Raw genomic sequence first — 21,829 nt, forward strand, 5'->3', positions numbered from 1 at the left:
TGCAATCCTAAACATCATTTAATTGGAACAAATTAGGTGTATGTCACTTATAATCCCTAAACCATCAATTAATGAAATAAGATATAGTACCTTGAAATATGGGTTCCATCTCTAGCTCCATAAATCTTAGGATGGATCTCAAGCCTAGGTGGCTTGATCATCTCACTCCTAAGCTCCCCAATGGCATACAACACTTGGTGAAAATGGCGGTGCACAGTCTTATGGACCTTCTAAAACTCTGGTGAACCACCCTATACCTTTGGTTGTGTCCAACAACATGGAGGAACATAGAAACTTGTTCCTCGACACTTGCATTTACATTGTCTAGCACAAGACCCTTCTGCCTAAATAGATTACAAAGAGCAAAGAAAGGGGCCCTACTCATCCTTAGCATGGCAATGCACTCCTTATCAGTGGAGTTATAAATTAAGTCCAAGTTCCTCTTCCTATGCTCATCTGCTAAAGCCCTACGACCATAGGGTATGGGTTCATCCTCACCCCTTAGTCTCTTAATCCTAAAAAAATAGAAAAGCCACCATGACCACAACCATTGTTGCACCCTGACTGGCCATGACAGAACACTAGCTGGCTGGATCTATCTACATTCAGTTATTAAAAATAGTTTTCAGTCATCAGGCATGCCTTTGCTAGCCTCTAAATGAACTGCATTAATAAACAGATGGACAAAAAGTAGCAGGAACGGCTGCTTCTCCAAAGAGAAGCCCCACATGACCTACTAACAACATCATCAACAAGCATAAACAACCGCAAAACCATCACTGAATCCATACCAAACAATGAACAGTAAACCCTAGCCGAGCATGTACTGCATACCACATACGAAATCGACAAGAACAATAGCACTAGAGTAATAATATCACCAAGAACAGCATCATAGGCACCACGGTGGTCAAGGATTTGCACACAGCCACCTCAAATCTCAAGATTTGGACCATCCAGATCCACATACACCAGATCCACGCGAGGTAAGGTCCGAGAAGGGATATCACCTTGCTACAAGCGATGAGGGACCACAGGAAGAAGAAGAGGCGAGACGGAGAGGTCTAGGCAAACAAACACCACCGCACCAGAGCCGACGAGGAGGAAGAAGATGCGGAGGTGTGGAAGAAGACGGGGCCCGTGAGACACCGGCCACCACCACCACCAGGCGAAGAAGAGGGCGTAGGCGGAGGACCGAAGCCGGAGAGGAAGCAGACACACCACCAACACCACCTCCAACTGACCGACCCGACGGGAGAACTCCCAAACCCTAAGGCCCGGGAGCGTCTGCGACCGCGCCGACACCACTAGGCGGAGCGACGAAGGAGAGCGGAGAGTGCGAGGGCGAGTGAGCGGCGAGAGGAGGGAGAGAGGGGATAAATGGAGGCCGAAACCCTAGCGGTGCTGCGCGTGGAGATTTCATCGCTTCTGCACGAGCCCGCGAGGGCCAACCGCGAGGAGGCCGAAATGACCAGACGCGCGCCCGAGCGAGCCGAGCTCGGGAGGAACGGATTTCATTTTTGTTCCCCCGCGGCCTAGCTCACCCCTGCTTTGATGGCTGTGCGGGCCGGACCGAGAAGGGGATCCAGATAAACAAACACCCAAGGTTACAGCCCATTGGCGCACTGGGCCTGGGCCTGGGCCAGGCAAACAAACGCGCCCGTTGGGACTCGTTGGTACCGACCGATGGATGGTGTCGAGTCGGTACACAAACCCGCGCCTGTGCATGCCTGCTTCCGATCCAGGCTTGGCCCGGCGCACCAACTCAAGGTCCAGGCTTGGCCCGCTCGCAAAGCCGCCGCCTCTCTCCTCCCCGGCTCCCCAAGGCACCGGACCACCGCGTCGGCGGCACTGTCGGGGTCCGCTGCTGAGCAATTGTCTGATGTGCTGAACCGTGAATCGGCTCCCGTCTTCCCGAGTCCCGACCCGTCTCCCAGGCTCCTACCTCGCCAGTCGCCGCCCGTCCGACGCGCTGGATCGCCGGCGGCCGGCCACTGTCGATCCGACGACCAGCAGTCTGCTCTTCCTGCCACTCCCCTGCGCTTGCACCCCACAATAGCACGCATCTCGCTGGCTCAAGAGCATCGTGGATCTGACCGGAGGAGGCCGCCGTCGCTGCCGCTCCCTCGGCGATGGCGAGGGTTCGGGACAGGACGGAGGACTTCAAAGAGGCCGTCCGAGTCGCCGCGCTCTCACATGGATACACGGAGGTGTGTTGCGCCCCCCAGCCTCTCCATCCGCACCCCCTCCACAGCGTAGTGATGGAAGCCTCACGAATGGTCCTCAATTCTTCACGCTCGTTGACTCATTGTGTTGGTTTGTGTATGCTGTGTAGGCCCAACTGGCCGCGCTCATGTCGTCTTTCATCATCCGGAAGCAATCGCCCAAGTCGCCGTTCACTAATGCTGCGATCAAGACGGTAGGAGTTTTGGTGGACTGTGTTCCTGTTTTGCATGTGGTGAGACAGGTTGCCAGTGTAATTGTTTGATGGGTTTTGTTGATTTATAGCTTGAGAGCATCAGGGAACTCGAGAGGTTCATAGTGAAGCATAGGAGGGATTATGTGGACCTGCATCGCACTACCGAGCAAGAGAGGGATAGCATTGAGCATGAAGTAAGTTTGCATACTGTATGTCATTGTTTGTTTTCATTTGTTATCACTTTTCCTGTGATGATGCATCAATGAGATCTTAAATGTGTGTGTTAATTGGCAACCTATATGTTTAATGCTCATAAAAATTGTCTAGCGGGTTGTTTGTCTGTTTGGCATTGCATTGCATTACAGTTCTCTATCATTGTAATGTGCTTGAAGCCTTCAATGTTTGAAAACTTCAATAGAAGCTTTTATTCCTGAAGCTCAGTGGCACAAAAGATATCTATTGTTGTACCATGTCCATTTTTGTAAAAATATATTTGGCTGTCAAGTTTTTTTTTTCACAACTGTACAAATCTAGTTTTGGATTACAATTATCGAAGACTGTAGCCCTAAAAGAATTGTTCAAGAGCATATATATATGCACAATCATGTGTCCTTGATGCTCAGACATTCAGTTAATGTAGGTTGTGCTTCTCTCTGTTTTTTTTCCTCGAACAACGTAGGAGAGCTGCGTGTCATTTCATTAAGAAGAGTGCTTCTCTCTGTTGATACTATTAATCTATGTTTGGACATAGTGATTGGGTGCTCTTTTTGTATAGACCATTGAGTTGGCAACCTATATTCATACTGGCACGCCATGCACTGATTCACATAACCTGCTTTCTATTCTCAATTTAGTACTTATTTGTAACTATTGAATGCATATTAGGTTGGAGTTTTTGTAAAAGCATGCAAGGAACAGATTGATATCTTAAAGAACAGGATCCATGAAGAAGAGAAGAATGGAAGTGGAAAGACATGGCTTGGCACTAAGGATGAGAGTTCACGGTTGGACTTGATAGCTCATCAGCATGGTGTGGTATGGTTATTCTCCTTGCCATTACTGTTATAAGTTTAAAATTTTCTGCTGGATTAATTATTTTTTGAAGGAGTACATGATACATAAATAGTTAGCAGTAGAACTGGCCTGAATGTGTTCCATTTAGAGGATGGGGCAAAGTAATTCCTTAGAGCAACTCCAAGAATCTCTTTATATCCTTCTGTAATGATAGGAATAGAGATTTTGGTGAAAAAATCCCCTCCAACAGCTTCCTGAACTAGATCTCCAAATATTGCCATCCTTTATTCCTGATTTCTCGCTCTCCAAAGATAGAGAGCGAATGTAGCTTTCCAGAGCGCTGAACAAGATATAGAGAAGTTGTTAGAGGGTGGAGAGATATAGAGAGCGATTTTTATTAGAATGATTCTCTGAACGAGGATTTAGATAGTAGGTTTAAGAAAGACTGTTGGGGATGCTCTTAGGTACCTGCTACGATGCTACATGTATGATGTATTATGAGCAAAGATTTCCTTTCATTAGAGCCAATTGAACTGGTGATCCTGTTGAGGATTGATGTTTTCAACATTTCCTTCCAAATTTTTATGTTGGGTGTATATTTGTAGGATGTCAGACCTCGACTGGTTGATTTCATTTGGTAGGATAAAAAATTGTGCTCTTGTGGCCAGCTCTAGTAAGCTGTCTGTTTTGTGTCCAACTTTCAGGTTCTAATTTTGAGTGAGCGTCTCCACTCGGTAACTGCACAATTTGATCGTCTTCGGTCCATGCGTTTTCAAGATGCTATTAACAGAAGAATGCCAAGGAAGAAGATTCAGAAGAGACCAGAAATCAAACCTGCTGAACCATCCAAGTCCAATCTTGTTCTACAATCTGATGTATCAAAGATTGTAGAACAGGAAGTATCTACAGCACCTATGAGAGTTCAAGAACAACTATTGGATGATGAAACAAAAGCCCTCCAGGTAGTATGTGGATGGCATATAAATTATTCGTTAGTGAAAAACTTGGCTATTTTACTTAACTACCATGCAACATGTGTGTCCTGAAACACTTCTCAGGTGGAGTTGACAAGTCTTCTTGATGCTGTCCAAGAAACGGAGACAAAGATGATAGAAATGTCAGCACTTAATCATCTTATGTCAACACATGTTCTACAACAAGCTCAACAAATTCAGTATTTATATGACCAGGTATAAGATTCGTTTAATCATATTTGACCAGTTTATATGTTGTGTTTTATGTGAACACAAACATATAGAATGTCAGAATCTACCAAAGAAAGTATAATGGTCACATGAAGGTTATGTCCATGAAAGAGCTTTGTAACACCGGATAGAGTTAAATCATTGTCTCCAGCCCTAAGGTATAATAGCTCACATATACTTGATGACTGGTGAACACTGTTTAGTGATAATCTGTGGCATAGGCAACCCAGGTTTAAGTCCTTGTTGAGGGGTATTCGGGTTTCTATTTTCTTCTTAATATACTCCTAGGTGTGTGTGTGTGTGTGGTGGGGTGGGGTGGGGGGTATTGGTGCATGGTCAGATTTTTTTTCCCTTAACTGAAAGAACGCATGATTTGGATATTCACTAATGAAACAAACTCGATTGTTATCTGTATGTCCTCATAGAACATCTTCTGTGCAGGCTGTTGAAGCTACGAATAATGTGGAGCGTGGGAACAAGGAGCTATCCCAGGCAATCCAGCGCAACAGCAGCAGTAGAACCTTTCTCCTGCTCTTCTTCTTTGTTCTCACTTTCTCTGTTCTTTTTCTTGACTGGTACAACAACTGAATTAGTATATGAAGATTGAAGACATTGTATTGTTTTGCTCATAAGAAATGATCAAATTATGAAAGCTGTCTGTCTATTTGAAGTCCTGACCTTTTAGGTACTACGGTACTTCCCATGCATACTGTTCAATGCGCTGTTCATCTTAATATGCTGGGATTTGTCATTTCATTTCTGGCATGCAAGCTACAGAAGCGATAGGCACTGTACTGTGATGCCCAAGTGAGAAGAACATCGATCAGTGAGCAAAACCAAAAAGCTGCAGTTGCTCTGAAGAAACAATCTATGTGGCTTTTGCTTCTTTTGATGTGAAACACTTGTTCCTCTAATCATCTGAAGAAACAACTGACAATCTGAAACTTGTTTAGCAATTCACGATCTGAAGAAACAATGGTGGGTGTACTACTGGTCTTCTGGTCCTCTGAAAAAACAATATGTTCAGTACGTGTTGAGGTGCTGCAATTTCTTTTTGTTTCAGTTGACCTGTGCAGCACTTTTTACCAGGGGGGCAACGTTGCAGTTTTCCCACTGGTCATGTTCCCAAATAAGTTATGGGGTTTTCTATTTTCTGTGATAGATCAGTGAAATTGTGGCTGCAGATGAACTGCACTTGTGTAAGATGTGGACACCCTCAGACTCCTTTTTCAGCCATCAGCACACATTGACTGGCTGATGATCAGTAATTAAAAAAAAGTTTAACATCAGTGACAATTTATAGATGATCTGAGGTATCAGTCCTAATCTTAGCTGCATTCTTTAGCTTGTAGCATGTCTCCAACACTCCTCACACCACCGCAACTGAGTCTAAAAGCGAGTCAATGTGTGTTCCCCTAAATATGACCTTCAGTAAGCACTAACTGATTTCACATATCGTTTACCAAACACAGACTCCTGAATATTTAGAGGATAATTCTGAACACTAACTAATAATCCAGTAACATGTTATTTTCAGAGCAAAAATAAAAAGGAACTCGTTCGTGGACCATCTGGACCAGGCCCTCCACCTCGTCCTTCCCGGAGGGCAGTACCGCGCCCGCGCACGACACGTCGTACCCGTGCTCCTTGCCGAACACGTACTGCATGATGCCGTAGTCGAGTGACACCAGAGAGAGTGAGACACGATCGTTTTCATCGAAAGTCTTGCATCCGGTTCCTCCGATCTCCATTCACTCCCACGGCTTAAAACTGCCGTTGCACCCGCGTGCACCGCATGCAGTTGGTGCCTGACAAATTTGGCGCCAGTAGATATGCACAGCACCAAATGGTGTTGAAACAATGCCGCATCAGGGCGCTCGCTCTCCAAAACCAGCAACCACTGAAGACGCCTGCGTCCTCATGTTTAGTGCTTACCTTCCGTACACCGTGCCTCTCTAATTACCCCAGCCAGCAGCATCGCAGATTTGCTTCGGTGGCACGTTACCCTCTGCGAGCTGACATGGAGGCAGCACCGGCACATCGTATAAAATCCAAAGCCCACTCTTCTTCTTTTTCTGTCTGCCTACTGCGACAGATGCGACGCCGCCAAGTGCCGCCATGCGATTGCGCCAGGTCGATGGCTCCCACGTTTGGGCACCGGACGCTAGTTATTCTGTCGGTTGCGGTGGGCCGGCAGCTGGCCGGTGGGCGGTGGCCGGTGGACTCTGTAGCCTGTCCCAGCGTCCGCGGCTCCTCGGCCGCCGGTCTTCTTTTTAACCCCCCTGCGCTCGCTCGCTCTTCTTCCCTTTCTTCTTCTTTCGGAGATCAAACTTGCCTTGCCAGACTAGTAGTCACTGGTCAGTGAACACAACGCAGCGCAGAGCAGAAAGGCTGGAGGCCACCAACCTAATCCATAACTGCCCTCCGAACGCCAACTCCTCCTCCTCCTCCCCCTCTGCCACCCTCGACGCCACGCCATCTCTGTCGCTCGCTCTCTCCCTGCCTTGCCTTGGTCAGTTTCGTTTCGATCCCGCTCCTGAACAGGAAGTTGGCAACTGGGGGGCGCTGCCTGCTTCTTCCTCCGGTGAAGATACTAGAAAGGAGTCGCCGATCTCGGCCTTCTTTGATCCGGTTGTGGCCTTGGCCTGTGGGGGGTGCCTGTCCCTGTCATCCACCGCGCCGTGAAATCGGCCGGCCATGTTCGTCAAGAAGCTCGTGGAGAAGGCCTCCAAGAAGGTACGGCTTCTCTCCCTTAACCCTACATCTGTGCTCTCCCAGTTTCCGTTTCTGCCGTCTCTTTTCTTCGGGCTAGGCTCTTGGTTGAAGATACGTACCATTGAATGAAGCATTAGATACTTATTACTGGCTAGAGGCTAGTCCAACTGGATAGAGCGTCTCACGGTACTCTTTAGTTTTGGATTCGACTATACGTGGAAGCGAATTTTAAGTTGGTATTAAAAAAATTCCTTCATCTGTCCAGTCAGTTCTCACTGGAAGATGGTGCTGCTGTGTAAAGGTAGGGCAGGAATTCGGAGATTTTCTGAACCTACGTAGGAAGATCTTCTTAATGTAATGTCTGGGTGGTCATACCTCGTAGATCCAGTTTTTTTAGATACTTATTACTGTAGATTAGCTGAAAACTCTGCAGAAGACGCTGACGAAATTTGGGGCTGCGGCGAATCCTCATTGAACTTCCATGCCGCTCAGGACAGGAATTTTTCTTTCGGATTAGATAATCCTGCGTGTTTGCGGCGAATCCTGGTTGAATTTGCGTATGCTTATCGATTTTTTTTTCAGTCGGAAAATTTGCTACTCGAAAAATGTCGCTATCCCGTTTTCCGCTTTTAAGCATTGTTTTCCTCTCGGAAACTAGAAAAAGAATGTCCTCGCAGACGCCGTGCCGTATGGCTCGTTATACACTCTGACAGAGACATGGTTTAACCGAAGCTCTGTTCAAATTTCAAACATTTTCAAAATCTAGGACACCCAAGAAATCAATACGGCACGCGTAGAGCCATGTGATCCCATAAATGTCGAGCCACTAGCATATTGTTTTCGGACGCGTAGTTTATTCCCAGCATAAATTATCCTTACCTGTGGTGAAAGTGAAAAGTAAGGCTGGAGCCGAGATAGAGCGTTTTGGTGGAAGCATGATCTTTGTTAAAGGCGATCGAGATGGATAAGAGTTTGCATTGACGAGGTCAGATAGCAGCAGCAGCAGACCAGCAGTACGTGGATTAGCTATCATTATTATTAGGGATCTAGTGAGATTTAAAATGTCTGGCCGGTTCTTCGAGATCAACGAGATCCGTTTATTCCAATGCTGGGTTCGACGTATCAAACGCCGGGTTTGCATCGAGTCGCATTTGGGTGTAAGCTTAGCCTCTCTTCTTTTTTTCTCTGGCCCCAAATGCTCAAACTGTACCAGCTGTTTTACCTGGCACGGTCCATGTCTGGCAGGCCACTTGGGAAGTGCCGCCACTTCTGCTGTGCCAAGGACGGGGAGTTGGAGATGATGACTGGTGCAGAGGTCAAGGAATGATGCGTCGATTGCATTGTTAAAGGGGAAAAAGAAGCAGTAATCAACTTCACATTGGAGCAAGCTGTGGAGTAGTTAACGAGAGAAGACAGAGAGGGAGAGCAGGTCATGTACTGACAGTGACACGGAGAGCGGCAGATATAATCCGTCATCGTACGTTGCTAGCGTAGGTTTATCGAACTGGAGTCTGGGATTAGTACGTGTACGGTTGTCTCTTGGCGACTTGGTTTTCAATTGGCTAGGGCCTATGCCATCCAAATTCCAAGTTTTTTCACTCTCTCTCCATCACATCAATTTTTAGCTGCTTGCATGGAGTATTAAATGTAGGTAAAAAAATAACTAATTACATAGTTTAGTTAGAAATCACAAGATGAATCTTTTGAGCCTAGTTGATCCACAATTGGACAATATTTATCAAATAAGATGAAAATAGTACTATTTATCGGGTTCATTTCTTTTGCAATCTAAATGAGGCAGATCCGGGACGTCTGGCAGCTCAGAAGTCAGAATGCCTCGAAAATAACCCGAGGCGATGTGACCGGCCATGTGCAGCAGTGCAAGGCCGGTGAGCAGCTGGTCCAGGAGACCCGCGGTTTGTGCCTCGTAACCTTTCTTTTGGTTTTTAGGGCCCTTTGCTAATCATTGCACTAAAGTTCACTCTGGGCTGGAACTGGAATGGATTTTTTTGCCAGATTGGTGGGTAGAGTTCGTCTCGAAGATCGTTTAGCAATTACAATTCGTTTTTTTTTTATTCTGAGTCAAATTTCTTTAACATTGGTTAAGCTTTTATCAAAATGCATCGAACAATTACAATGTTAAATTAGTTCCACTGAATTGTCTATGGGGTATGTTTTGACAAAGCATTTACTTGAATTCGTAGATGTTAATATATTGCTAATTTAACGAACAAACAAGCTATAATTTTGAAAGAGAGTAGCACAGCATGATTTTACACGGGAAAAAAGATAAGAAAAATGAATACTTTTCAGAGAGCATTTCCTCGCTCGGAGCAAAGAAAAGAAAATTGTAACACGAAATATGTCAAAATAAATAAATAAATTTCAGCTCCCGGCGAGGATCGAACTCGCGACCTTTCGCTTACGAAGCGAACGCACTACCACTATGCTACGGAAGCAGGTGCTGCTGGCTTTGAAACTAAGCCTTTTATTCTTTCATTTCAACAGCAGCATATCGGCAGCATCAGCTCCCTGCGCGCCGAGGACGTCAGCCCGCGGCTAGCCTTCCACTATGGCGTCCCCGCCGACGCCGCCCTCCTCGCCTACGACCCCATCCTCCACGTCCTCGCCGTCGCCACCAGGTAACAGCACGGCTGCCGCCTCGCTACCTTCCGCTTCGGTGCTCACTCCCCCCTTTCTCCGACATTGCTGACGCGCGATTGCTTTCAGGAATGGGCAGATCAAGCTGTTCGGCCGCGACAACACGCAGGCGTTGCTCCAGTTCCCCTCCCCACTCCCTTCCAGGTTCTTGCAGGTACCACCGCAGCCGCCCTCCCGTCGCTCTCCAATCCCACTGCTTGATTTGCAGTGTCCGATGTCGCGTGGCGAGACTTGGAGGCGACTCACTCTAAGCTGTTCCGTTTCAGTTTGCCGAGGGCCAAGGGGTTCTGCTCAATGTCAACACCCAGAACCAGATCGAGGTGATTTTTTTTAACTAATAAATATATTTGATTGATGCTGTCGCTTCCATGTATTGTTAATCCGGAAGGCACCTTGTGTGCAGGTTTGGGACATTGATGCGAAAAAACTCTGTTATCTGCACCCGATTGAAAAGGCGATCACTGCATTCTCTGTGCTGCAGAAGAGCTCCTACATGTGAGTTATAGACTTGAATTGTTGCCGACTACTGAGTCCATGAATTCCAAAGGTTTAGTGCTCTAATGGGAATTCTGTGCCTGGCAGATATGTTGGGGATAGTTCTGGAAATGTGTCTCTATTGAAGCTTGATTTGGCTCAGAGATGCCTAGCTGACATGCCGTACTGGATACCTTTTACTGAATCTTATGGTATGATGTTGCTACACTAGAAATATCTGTCTACCGTGCTCATAATCAACTTTGTCAATCGGTGAAAAACATTTTTCGTATTTTTCAGTATGTGATCACATTCAAAAGGGAGCACCCTTCAGATCTTGGTTTCATTTTTAGATAATTCTTGCAATACGAGCAGCCGTAAATTGAAGTGGAACACTAAAAGTTGACTCATTTTGTTTGGGTTTTTGTTTCTTTGCTGAAGGTTCCACTGCTAGTGCTGGTAATGATGTCGAAGTAATATTTGTTTCGCCCCAGCCTTTGTCTGAATTGAACAGGTCAATCTCTTCCTGGTGCTCAGCCATATATCCAAATCTAGAATTAACAGGTTAATCCTGCATGTTCGAGAAAAAAAACTTCATCTTAATTACCCATCTAGTATCCCTGTTTGATCTTACATTCCACTATTTGTAGACATATGTCACATATAGAAAAGTCTCATTAAGGTACACTCTTTTCTCAGGGTGCTCATTATATTCAGAGATGGGGTTATGAGTTTGTGGGATATTAAAGCTAGCAAAGCAGTATCCATATCTGGTAAAACTATGCAGCAGCAATCACAGAAGGAGGCTAAAAATGTAACGTCAGCATGCTGGGTTTGTGCCAAGGGAAGCAAAATTGCTATTGGATACGATAATGGCGATTTATACATTTGGGCCTATTCCTGAGGTTACAAGTACACAAAATTCCTCATCTATGGGCAGCCAGAATCTACCTATTCAGAGGCTTAACCTAGGATACAAGCTAGACAAGTTGCCAATAGTCTCTTTGCAATGGATCTCTAGCGATGGAAAGGCAGGTCGTTTGTATATCAATGGTTTCAATGATCATGGACACCTATTTCAGGTGGAAACACTGACCTTTAGCAAAACAAATATTTAAACTGTTGCTCAAATAATAGTTTGTAGACTGTCCACTGCCATAAATTTCAAGTGCCATGCTATATCTACCCTTGTACCTTGTTTTCTTATCATGCGGAGTTCTGTTATAAAATAGCAATGTGCCTTATCACCTGTAACATTTTGCTTCATAATAACAATTTAGAATCAATGGTTTTATAATTGGCTGGTCTGTAAATTGAAATATCACACTTTAAATGGCAAGCTATGACTGACCAAAAAAGTGTTTTTATTTCCCAGAAACATTTGAAAGTTGCCCCTTTCTGTACATTGTTGGAGCCTGTATTTTCTTCCCTACAAAATTAGTTTGATGACTTACATGGATAATGTATCTTGATTGTTTCTGTTCAGTAAGAACTGCATCTTTGTTCAACCTTCCACTTGGTGTTTATGAATAGGTTCTGATTCTGAATGAAGAGAGTGAATCACGAATTGTAAAGATGGTCTTGCCTATCGCTGAATCTTGCCAAGGAATGGAACTTGTTACAGGGCTTAGTGACCCAAATAAGCACAGACAAAGTGCCCTTGTTCTTTTGTTGAAATCTGGTCAGATCTGTTTATATGATGATTCAGAAATTGAGCGCTATCTCCTTCACTCTCAGTCTAGATCACCTCCAACACTTCCAAACTGTTCATATGTGAAGCTTCCTTATGGTGATTCAGGCATCAGTGTTGCAAAGTTGTATACATGTAACCCTGCAGCCTTAGCTTCTTTGGACGAGGCATGTATATACTTGTTATTTCTTTCAAAAACTTCGAACTCTTTGATCAAGTTGTTCCTTCTTCTAATGGTGCGCAGGATTATTTTTCATCAGCCACCAAATATCCATGGCTGTTTTCAATGAAGGATAAAGGTCAGACTTTAACAAGTTTTACCAACATTCATAAGACCCGGAACCTCTGTATAACTGGACATCTAGATGGAACCATAAGCTTTTGGGATGCATCATGCCCTCATTTGCTGCAGATTTTTATGATAAAGCAGCAGGTTCCTTCAAATTACAATAACTTTTGAACATTCATAGTTATGCATTTGCATACCAATTAATATGTTGGTTACTTTGATATTTGTGCAGAATGAAGATAATACATCAACTGGCAACCCTATCACATCATTACAGTTTGATATGTCCTCTAGCATTCTGTTGTCTGGAGAAAGGAGTGGAATGGTAAACTATTCCATGGCCATGACATGACTTCTAGCTTCCATGTCTGATGCACTTGCAGTGCAGTAAAACTTCTTTCCTCTTATTTCTAGGTCCGTATTATCACATTCAAAAAGGACTCCAGCGACAACATATTCTCCTTTTTAAATGGTATTGTTATCCTCACACTGTTCCTAAACCCAACAGCTGGTGCTTCTATCTTGGTATGCTTATGTGTTGTTTGCATGGAAAATTACACTACAACAGCATCTATACTGTCATTCAAAATGTTGACCTTTACCAGTTCGATGTGTACTTGCTCAATAAAAATTGTGGAACATGAGACTAAAAGACATAGGTGTAATTTCGGAGACTAATATCAGCTTGTTCTTTTTCTTCGTGACATGATTTTCAACTTGTAATAGTAGGGTTCTAGTCATCATCTTGGGAGAATGTACCTTGTGGAAACATAGGAATGACTGTGTGTTCAATGGTGCTGCCCACCCTTGCATCTATGAGGGAGGAGTCCCAGCTTTGGTGTATGGCATGAGCTAAGGGGCTGTCTTTCCACTCTGCCCCTATCTCAGGTCGTTAAGCCTTCTAGGTCGGGTCATTTATTAGTTTTTCTAACAGGCACAAATGTAATTAATGTTTAAATCGGGTGTGGGTGGGTGGGTGGGTGTTGTAACACTCCCTTCTTCTATTAATGCAATGATACGCAGCTTTCCTTCTTGTTCGAGAAAAAAAAATTAGAGTTCTAGACAATTATCATCATCATCAATTTTATTATAGGGTGAGACAGTGGGTGGGTGGCAATATCTCATGCCTTGTGTTGAATATAAAGAATAATGTGATATTAGTATAGAAGAGATGTGTGGGGTTTTCCTGCAGATCTATTCCTCAAAAGAAAAGAAATATGATATGTTGTTGCTTAAGGTGTATCTTTGGTTGGTTGGACGCTACATAGTCTACAAGTGTATTCATAGATGCAGATGTAAGAGACTCTGTAAGAATTGGTATGCTTGGTCTAATCATTTGGATGAATGACGTTATTTTTCTTCATGACATATTTAAATACATGAGTTTTCAAGTTTATATATTTTATATCTTGACATGATCAAATAATTTGACAGCAAAGCAAAGAGATAACTGCAATGTCAGAAGTATAAAGCTTAAAGGAGCTGTAACCACAATGTCTTCTATCTCAAAATCAAAGCATTTTGCTGCTGGGACAGAAAAAGGAATTGTAAGTGATCTATTGTGTGTAGTTTGTACAAACATTCTCAGTTTTTTTTGGGCTGTAATTCCTAGGCGCTGTTTAGTCAACAGGCTGGATAACCCAGTAGCCCACAGAATTTCAGAGCTAGGCTTGAAAGTAGAGTTCATCCTTGTATATTCTAGCATTGATGACAGAAAATTATTTTCTCTTGATTAACAATAAATTTTTGTATTGTTAATTTTAAGGATTTTTACAGTGCCTTGAACCCCACATGTTGTTTCATGTAATAAATAGATAAGGCAGCCTCCTTGGTCTCACCAACATGTTTGTGACTTTGTGTCCTAGTTTCAGAAAACAACATTTGTTCATCTACAAGAGTCAGAACTATCAAATATCGGTATGTGGTTGCTATGCTACATGAGGGAAGCAAAACTAAATGGTTACAAACAAGATTAGCAAATTATTGTTCTTATTTATTTTTAAAAAAATAGCAACCATGGAATCTCATGATGGCCACAAATTTTTTTAACATTCATGGCTTGCAATGATCAGTATCATGGATATCGATATGTCCCTGGTTATTCCATAGAGATAAAATGATAAATTTAAGCAAGTATCCCATGGATTTTACTTCATTTATATGTGGCTCAGATTTGTTAGGCTCTATCTGGTCCCAGTGTTCTAAGCCAACAAAATCCTATAATGTCACAAAATCCATGTTTCAGGTATCAGTTATCAACGTAGAAGATGCTACAATCTTATATCAAAAACAGTTTGAGTGTCGACTATCTGGTGGAATCGCCTCTTTGCAATTTGAAATCTATAGCCATAATGGATATGACAAGGACATTTTGATAGCAGCGATGGAAGATTCATCTATTTTTATTATCGAGGAAGAAAATGGGAAACTTTTGAACCCCAACCCAGTTCAGACTGACAAACCCTCTAAAGCCCTTCTTCTGCAGATGTTAGGTGCACTTTATGGCATTGCATACTTATCAGTTTTTGTTGATAAATTAACTATTGGCATTCTAAGTCTCTGTAGAAAATTGTGTGACAGAGTTATCGCCCAATGACACACCAGCAGTTTCAGATAACCACGATATAGTATCGAAGGAATCATTGCTGTTACTTTGCACTGAAAATGCAATCCGCTTATTTTCCTTGAGCCACGCAATTCAGGTATTTGTATCTCTAATTATCTATCATTTTTTTCTTTACCACGAGTTGTCGTTGTACTTATGGTTTTATACTCCATTCAGGGCACAAAAAAGATCATCAATAAGAAGAAATTGAATAGTAGTTGTTGTTTTGCCTCTCTTATTCATAGTTCTTCTAATGACATTGGACTTATACTTGTCTTCTTCAATGGGAAAATTGAAATAAGGTGAGGCAACAATTTACTTAAAGACTTCGATGTGCCTGTGGATGCTAAAGTGAAGTCAATGTGCTTCCTTTTTTTGTGTATGTGAAACTGCAGATCCCTGGCAGACTTATCCTTGTTGAAGGATGCCTTTTTACGAGGTTTTGTGTACTCAAGAAACTTGAATTCAACTAGTTCCATAGCATGTTCATCAGATGGAGAAACCATCTTGGTATGCTCTGCGCCTGCCCATCCTTTTCTCATACTCTTCATTGTTTAAAGCCTTTATCTACTAAATAGCATGTAAATTTTCAGTTGTAAAATAATGTATTGTCTTACAAAATGATCAAATTGATTTTACAGTTTAATGGAGAAGAGACCTATTTTTTCTCTACGCTCTGCCAGGATGAGATATACCGGTATGTTACTATGTAATTTTGTAGTAGTTTTGCACTTTTGTGCCTTTGAGACCCATGGGTTCATGATTAAGCTACTGCCATAATTATCAATGTATAACCTAATAATTTCAAAAAGGAAATTCAATTCTAGATCTGAACACCTAGATGCAGTTCCTTTTAGTTATTTTGAAGATTGGCTTATGCTATCTGAGTACTATGGTTTTTACACAGGCACGTGGACAGCATTAATACAGTATACAGAAAAGAGACCTCAACCAGGGAAGACTCTTCTTTTGTAGTGAAATCTCCTAAAGAAAAGAAAAAGGTAATTAATTGATCGTAGAGAGCTGGAAGCCATCTACATAACTTTACTTACAACGGAAGTATGGAACTCAACAGGGTCTGTTTGGAATGATTATGAAAGATCACAAAGGAAGCAAATCAAAAGAAAGTGCTGCAAATGGCAGCGAACAATGTATTGCAACGACTTCTGAAGAGCTGGCTTCAATATTTTCTTCAACTAACTTTGCTCCGCCGTCTGAGGGAAGGAACAGTTCACTAAGAGATGATGAAAATGTCGAGCTGGACATAGGTATATGCCATCATTTTGCTTTTACTTGTGTAGCAGTATATACTTATGTTTATATTATATGTTTTTTGTCTGAAGATGATATCAACATTGATGACAACCCACAGAAGCCAAAAGGACCACATTTCCCTGGTCTAAGCAAAGAGAAAATCAGCAAGGGACTCCATACCCTTAGAGGTCAGTAAAGTACACTTATAAGATGTTCATAAATTTGTAATCCACTGTGTGGCTTTGTAAAATTGGGTTCTGAACTTCTGATTCAACTATATTTAAAAAAAATTGTGTCATGTGATCAAGTCAATTATGCACATGCAGGAAAGTTGAAGCCCAAGACTGAAGAAAAGATAAGCTCGGGAAACAAAAAAATTGAAGATGAAACATCAGTGAGTCAAGTCGATCAGATAAAGATGAAGTATGGATATGCAAATACAACAAATGATGTGAGTGCATTAAGCTCATCGATGCAAATCATATGAATTATGCATAGAATAATGCACAATATAATTAGCAGCTGTGTTTCGATTACCATTTGCCAATCCCTTTTCATGTTTATATGACCAGGACTCAACCAGCGTTCCAAAAATGATTGGAAACAAGCTGCAGGAGAACATGAAAAAGTTGGAGGTAAGATGCTTATGCTTCTCTAACCAGATCATGCAGTTAGGAAACTAGGCTTCAAGATTCTTAACTTAATTAGATGTACCCTAAGGAATAATATTGTTCCGTGGTTCCTGTTGACATGACGCTCACCAGAAGTCCTTACAAAAAAACCTGCAGAAACATAGAAGACTTGCTATTGTTGCCTGATAACGTGGACCAATGTGCTTTCTGCAGGGCATTAACCTTCGGGCTGCTGATATGGCCAGCGGTGCCCAATCATTCTCTGCAATGGCAAAAGAGCTACTCCGGACAACAAAGAACGAGAAGGGGACCTCATAATCACCTACCAATTTCCCCTTCCTGTTGTAAAGTTCTTCATTTCCGTTTCTCATCCCTGGATTGTCGATCTGACTATCTGGATCTGCCGTTGTCAAAGTCTCTTCCACTACATACAACTATACAAGCAGGTTACTTGTAAATAGTGAATCGAGTGTAGGTGCAACTGAGGTCTATACTTGAGATTGCCAGTTATTTTTTGCCGCGGCAATTTTGATTCTACACTTATACTATGAGAGCAGCTCTCGTCTCTCAAAGGTAACGCGGAAGAAGCTTGGGCTCTGGTTCCGACTTATTCACCCGCTGAAGCCTGAGACAGTCTCAAACGCCCAAAACAATATTGATTATTTGATTCTGACCTAAAAGCAGCAGCAGCCAAAAACGAACTAGAACTTTGGAGTGATAAGATGAAAAAATAGCACATTACCAAGTAAAAATATCTCAAGTTCAACAAATTTATTTAAACTACAAATATTTATGATGCCAAATTAAGCATCATTAGATTTGGTTAGTTGACATTGCTGTAGCATCGCTGCAGCTGTACAGAACCACCGAACCAACTCCAACAGCACCAGCCACAGCCTAAATTAGCTCAACTGATCAGGAAATTTCATAATATTATCTGTGGAGTCATAAATTTTAGTCAAAATTAAAATGGTTTAAGTACCGTTGACCGATTTACTATGAGAGATACTATTCGTTGACTGAAAAAAGGCAAGCATCTCAGGAATGATCTACACACCTTCACTGACAGCGTCACACACAAAAAAGGGCACGTTGAGAGCATCGAGCACGAAAAAACACCAAGCATCCAATGCACCAACTCAAGCACAGACGGGACAGGACAGCAGACGCTGTTAACTGCAAGTCTGCAAACCAACTATAGGATAGTCACCCAATTAGTCGATAAAGCGCGTGTTTAGTTGGTGCCCAACTTCCAAAAAGTTGCTACAGTACCTATCACATCGAATATATGCGGCCCGTGCATAGAGCATTAAATGTAGACGAAAAGAAAAACTAATTGCACAGTTTGGTGGAAAATTACGAGACGAACGTTTTGAGCCTAATTAGTCCATGTTTGAACACTATTTGTCAAATAAAAACGAACGTGCTACAGTAGCCCCAAAATCCAAATTCACCCAACTAAACAAGGGCAAAACAAGAAAATCAACAGTTTACACATGCTGACGAGGCTGGCATGAGTTTCCGGCTCTTCTAGTTAAATGGGCACTCCAGCATGCCATAGCCCTAAGGTTCCATCATGTACTGATTTTCCTTACAGCATATAACATCAAAAGGAACAGCACATTGGAAGCTAAGTAAAGAAGAAGCAAGCACCCAATTGCAAAGCTGCTGTTCCCCACCCTACTATTTACTCTTCATCCTGCAAAGAACAAATTATGCGGATGTATGTTAGCAACAATTGGCAAATTCCATCTGCACTGTACCACCCATTATGACGCATGGGTTTTACATACCTCATTACCATCCTGCTCATCATCATCCTCAACCTCGGACTTTGCTGCTTCCTCTCCCTCCCGACCATCAGTTTTGGCCTTCTTGGAGCTAGTGCTCTCCTGATTAAAACAACACAGTACATCATCACTAAAACATAAACATAAAGCTCCAGAAATACAAGACCAATTTCATGGGACAGCAGTAAATATGGATAATTGGTGGTGCCGATAACATGGGGTGTCTAAGTTCCTCAGCTATTAAAAAAAAGCAGCACTTCAATTCGAACATCAGCAGCAATTTCTATCCAGTCTTTTCCTAATGGTCTCACTTTTTAACTACATGTGGAGTAGGCAACTCTACATGTGGAGTAGGCAACTTCCAACGTAATTGAAAGACGACTTTCAACTAGGCTGGGGAGGTTCCAAACTAAATGGGAAATTTGACGTTTGAACCCAAGATTCCATAGAAGAAACATTTCAGGTCGTAACATTGGGCTTTCAAATAGACTTTTTTTTTTTTTGCAATGGTGGTGGTCCTGCAGATGCGAACATGACAAGCTAGGGTTAAGCAGTCAGCACCAGGTTCCCATGCTATTAGAGCCGGATCAAGGTGAAGCACTGAAGTGGCACTGAAGCGTGCAGAATGGCTATAAATCTCCAAACAAAGGATTCACAAGTTAGAGAGGAGAGCCCAAATGGAATGGAAAGAAATGAAGAAGTGACTCCTACGATCGTAACTATCAATGGAATGAATGGGAAGTAGTATAAAGCACGTGGGTGCCGTTGTTCCACCCAACTACTCAGATTCTATCATGAAAGGATACAACGGTGCAGGCCCGTACCTACGCAACAAGAAAAATAACTAATGCACGTTAGTTAGGTCCCATGCTATCGGAGACAATTCAGGTGCAGCAGCACTAAATGAAGCGTGCAGTGATGGCTATAGAACTGAGACAGTGATTTGGAATACTGGGATGTGAGAACCGAAATGGAAGGAAGGGAAAAGTGACTACCCTAATTGTAACGTATAACAACACAATGGACAGGTGGAAATGTGCATAAATGCACGTGCGGGAGTCACTTTATCCAACTACACGAATTCCACCGTGGAGAGAGGGAGGGGGATAACGGTATATATAATTTCACCCGTGACCATAAGCGCTGACAGGAAAACGACAGATGCACATTAATCTCTAATGCTATTGGAGCCCGTCCAGGAGCAATGGCATTTAAAGGGGAAAGTACCCCCGCAAATCATGTCGTATTACAACGGACAGGGTGACAAGCAACAGATAGTACGTGTGAGGTCTTGGCTCCAACTACTGAGATTCCATCATGGGAGGATGAGGCCATGCACGAGTGTAACCACTAACAAGATAAACGACAAATGGACCTTAACTAATTCACATGGTATTGGAGCCAAATCAAGTTGCAGTAGCAATGAAAGGTCAAAGGAGCATGCAACCATGCCTATAAACTTCCTGTGCAAGGTAGCCTAAATGCCTATAAACACATCACGCTGGACATGGTAGCAGCAGCAGACAGCACGTGCACAAGCCCTTGCTTCATCTAATCTAACTACCAGATTCCATCATTCCATCATGGAAGGATCAGATGGTACACGAGGCAACCACTTGCGAGATACAACAGATGACCGTTAAATAGCCAAAAACTAGTAACATTACCTTCTTGCTTGCTTTGTCATCCTGCTTCTTGCTAGCGCCATACTTCGCCTTCTCCTAAACAAGGCAAACATTAAACAGTTTGAGACAAAATATTTGTCTTCCTTTACAGGACAGATACATACTTACTAACTAACTATATAAGCATTGCACGCATCCGTATACCTCATCCGACATAGAGCGCCACTTCTCCCCTGCCTGCCTTGCTCACCTATAAGCAAAGCCAGGCATATATGAGCCACCTAAGCGAAACCCTAGAATCCAGCTACATGACTAGGGTGAGGAGAGGCAACTTACCTGCTTTACGCCCTTGAGCTCAGGGTGCTTCTCCAGGTACTGCGGCCTGAACTCAGCCCTACCAACACCACCACAGAAAATTCAACAAAACCCTAGAAAATTGAAAGACGATAGGCGTAGATCTGGAGACGCGAAAGGATGGGAAGAGGAGGGACGGTAGAGCTTACAGAAACACGAAGAAGGGAGTGAGACCGCGCTTGGCGCCGCCGGCCTTCTTGCGCTTGGTGCCGCTGGCCTTGAACCTTCATCGGAGAAAACGAAAAACCACACGCACAGAGATCAGTCGCTACACCCTGCAAGCCACATACGAATCGCACACAAGACGAGAGAGGGGTGGAGAGAGGCAACTTACGAGGTGTCCTTCATGGCGACGAGCGGTTAGGGTTTGCTGAGGGCTAGGGTGCAGCCGTGCAGGTGACTCAGCGATTGTGGAGCGAAGGGGAATGCCCTTGGGAAATGCGGTGCGTGCGAGCGAGGGCGATGAAGAGAGGAGAGGTAGTGTGAGGGCAGTGAGGCTGTGCGAAACGGATGGGAACTTGGGCTCGTGTTCGGCAAAGTGGGTCACGAAAGGGCCGTCATGCGGCCCACTTCTGCGAATACTCTCATATATTTATTAATGTTTTTCTTTTGCGAAATATTTATATCAATGTTTTTGTTTCTCAAAAAAAAATACAGCAATGTTTTCTCTTTTTTTCATGACCTTTTCTTTTGTCAAAAAATGTTTTGTACAACAAAAAAACACCTATGGAAAATGCACACACGTTGAGACAGCGATTGTGATGATCCTAGATTGAAGAATGTATTTATGCCGGTCTCTTTATAGTAAAACACTAGCAAGCTGCCCATGCGTACAACGGATTTATATAATAAAAAATGTTTAATTTTTTCTACACTCTAACAATCTATTTAGATGGATTTTTATATACTATTTAAAAGATTTTTCATATACAATCAATATCTTCTTGGCTCCAGCATCAACGGTTCTCTTTTACATGTACGAATCGTTACACAGAATCCTCAAAAGGAAAAAAAAAACATTAGGCAAAACCACACTGCAGAAACAACAACAACAACTGTAGAAAAAGATTCATATGCAAAACCAATCACCACCACCAACTGT

At 43.0% G+C, this 21,829-nt stretch overlaps 2 protein-coding genes, 1 non-coding gene and 1 pseudogene across 3 annotated transcripts; 2 read left to right on the forward strand and 2 right to left on the reverse strand.

The window, feature by feature from the left end:
• The first annotated feature begins 1,740 nt into the window (after positions 1-1,740).
• On the forward strand, positions 1,741-5,308 carry LOC136493358 (syntaxin-81-like). The gene is made up of 7 exons (XM_066489435.1): positions 1,741-2,210; positions 2,336-2,419; positions 2,509-2,613; positions 3,305-3,454; positions 4,138-4,395; positions 4,492-4,623; positions 5,080-5,308. Exons 1-7 carry the CDS (start codon positions 2,133-2,135, stop codon positions 5,224-5,226), a joined length of 954 nt encoding a protein of 317 aa, XP_066345532.1. The 5' UTR covers positions 1,741-2,132; the 3' UTR covers positions 5,227-5,308.
• Positions 5,309-6,961: 1,653 nt separating this feature from the next.
• Positions 6,962-17,499, forward strand: LOC136491172 (uncharacterized; annotated as a pseudogene).
• On the reverse strand, positions 9,741-9,812 carry TRNAT-CGU (transfer RNA threonine (anticodon CGU)). The gene has a single exon. It is a non-coding gene; the product is annotated as a tRNA-Thr (tRNA).
• Positions 17,500-18,455: 956 nt separating the features above from the next.
• On the reverse strand, positions 18,456-21,218 carry LOC136493371 (HMG1/2-like protein). Its single transcript, XM_066489447.1, has 7 exons — positions 21,062-21,218; positions 20,877-20,951; positions 20,706-20,767; positions 20,578-20,618; positions 20,416-20,469; positions 18,752-18,850; positions 18,456-18,657 (listed from the first exon to the last, which is right to left on the reverse strand). The coding sequence occupies exons 1-7, from the start codon at positions 21,073-21,075 to the stop codon at positions 18,646-18,648; spliced, it is 357 nt and encodes a 118-aa protein (XP_066345544.1). The 5' UTR covers positions 21,076-21,218; the 3' UTR covers positions 18,456-18,645.
• Between the last annotated feature and the right edge of the window lie 611 nt (positions 21,219-21,829).

The sequence above is a fragment of the Miscanthus floridulus genome, chromosome 11, assembly GCF_019320115.1.
Source record: "Miscanthus floridulus cultivar M001 chromosome 11, ASM1932011v1, whole genome shotgun sequence".
Taxonomy (NCBI): Eukaryota; Viridiplantae; Streptophyta; class Magnoliopsida; order Poales; family Poaceae; genus Miscanthus; species Miscanthus floridulus.

Excerpts from the sequence above, each read along its gene's own strand:
- LOC136493358 (XM_066489435.1), top strand. The coding sequence starts at position 2,133 with ATGGCGAGGGTTCGGGACAGGACGGAGGACTTCAAAGAGGCCGTCCGA. Across the intron at positions 2,420-2,508 it reads CTAATGCTGCGATCAAGACG|CTTGAGAGCATCAGGGAACT; the intron begins GTAGGAGTTTTG and ends GTTGATTTATAG. Across the intron at positions 4,624-5,079 it reads TTCAGTATTTATATGACCAG|GCTGTTGAAGCTACGAATAA; the intron begins GTATAAGATTCG and ends TCTTCTGTGCAG.
- LOC136493371 (XM_066489447.1), bottom strand. Across the intron at positions 20,619-20,705 it reads CAAGGGCGTAAAGCAGGTAA|CAAGGCAGGCAGGGGAGAAG; the intron begins GTTGCCTCTCCT and ends CTTATAGGTGAG. Across the intron at positions 20,470-20,577 it reads GGCGCTCTATGTCGGATGAG|GAGAAGGCGAAGTATGGCGC; the intron begins GTATACGGATGC and ends TGCCTTGTTTAG.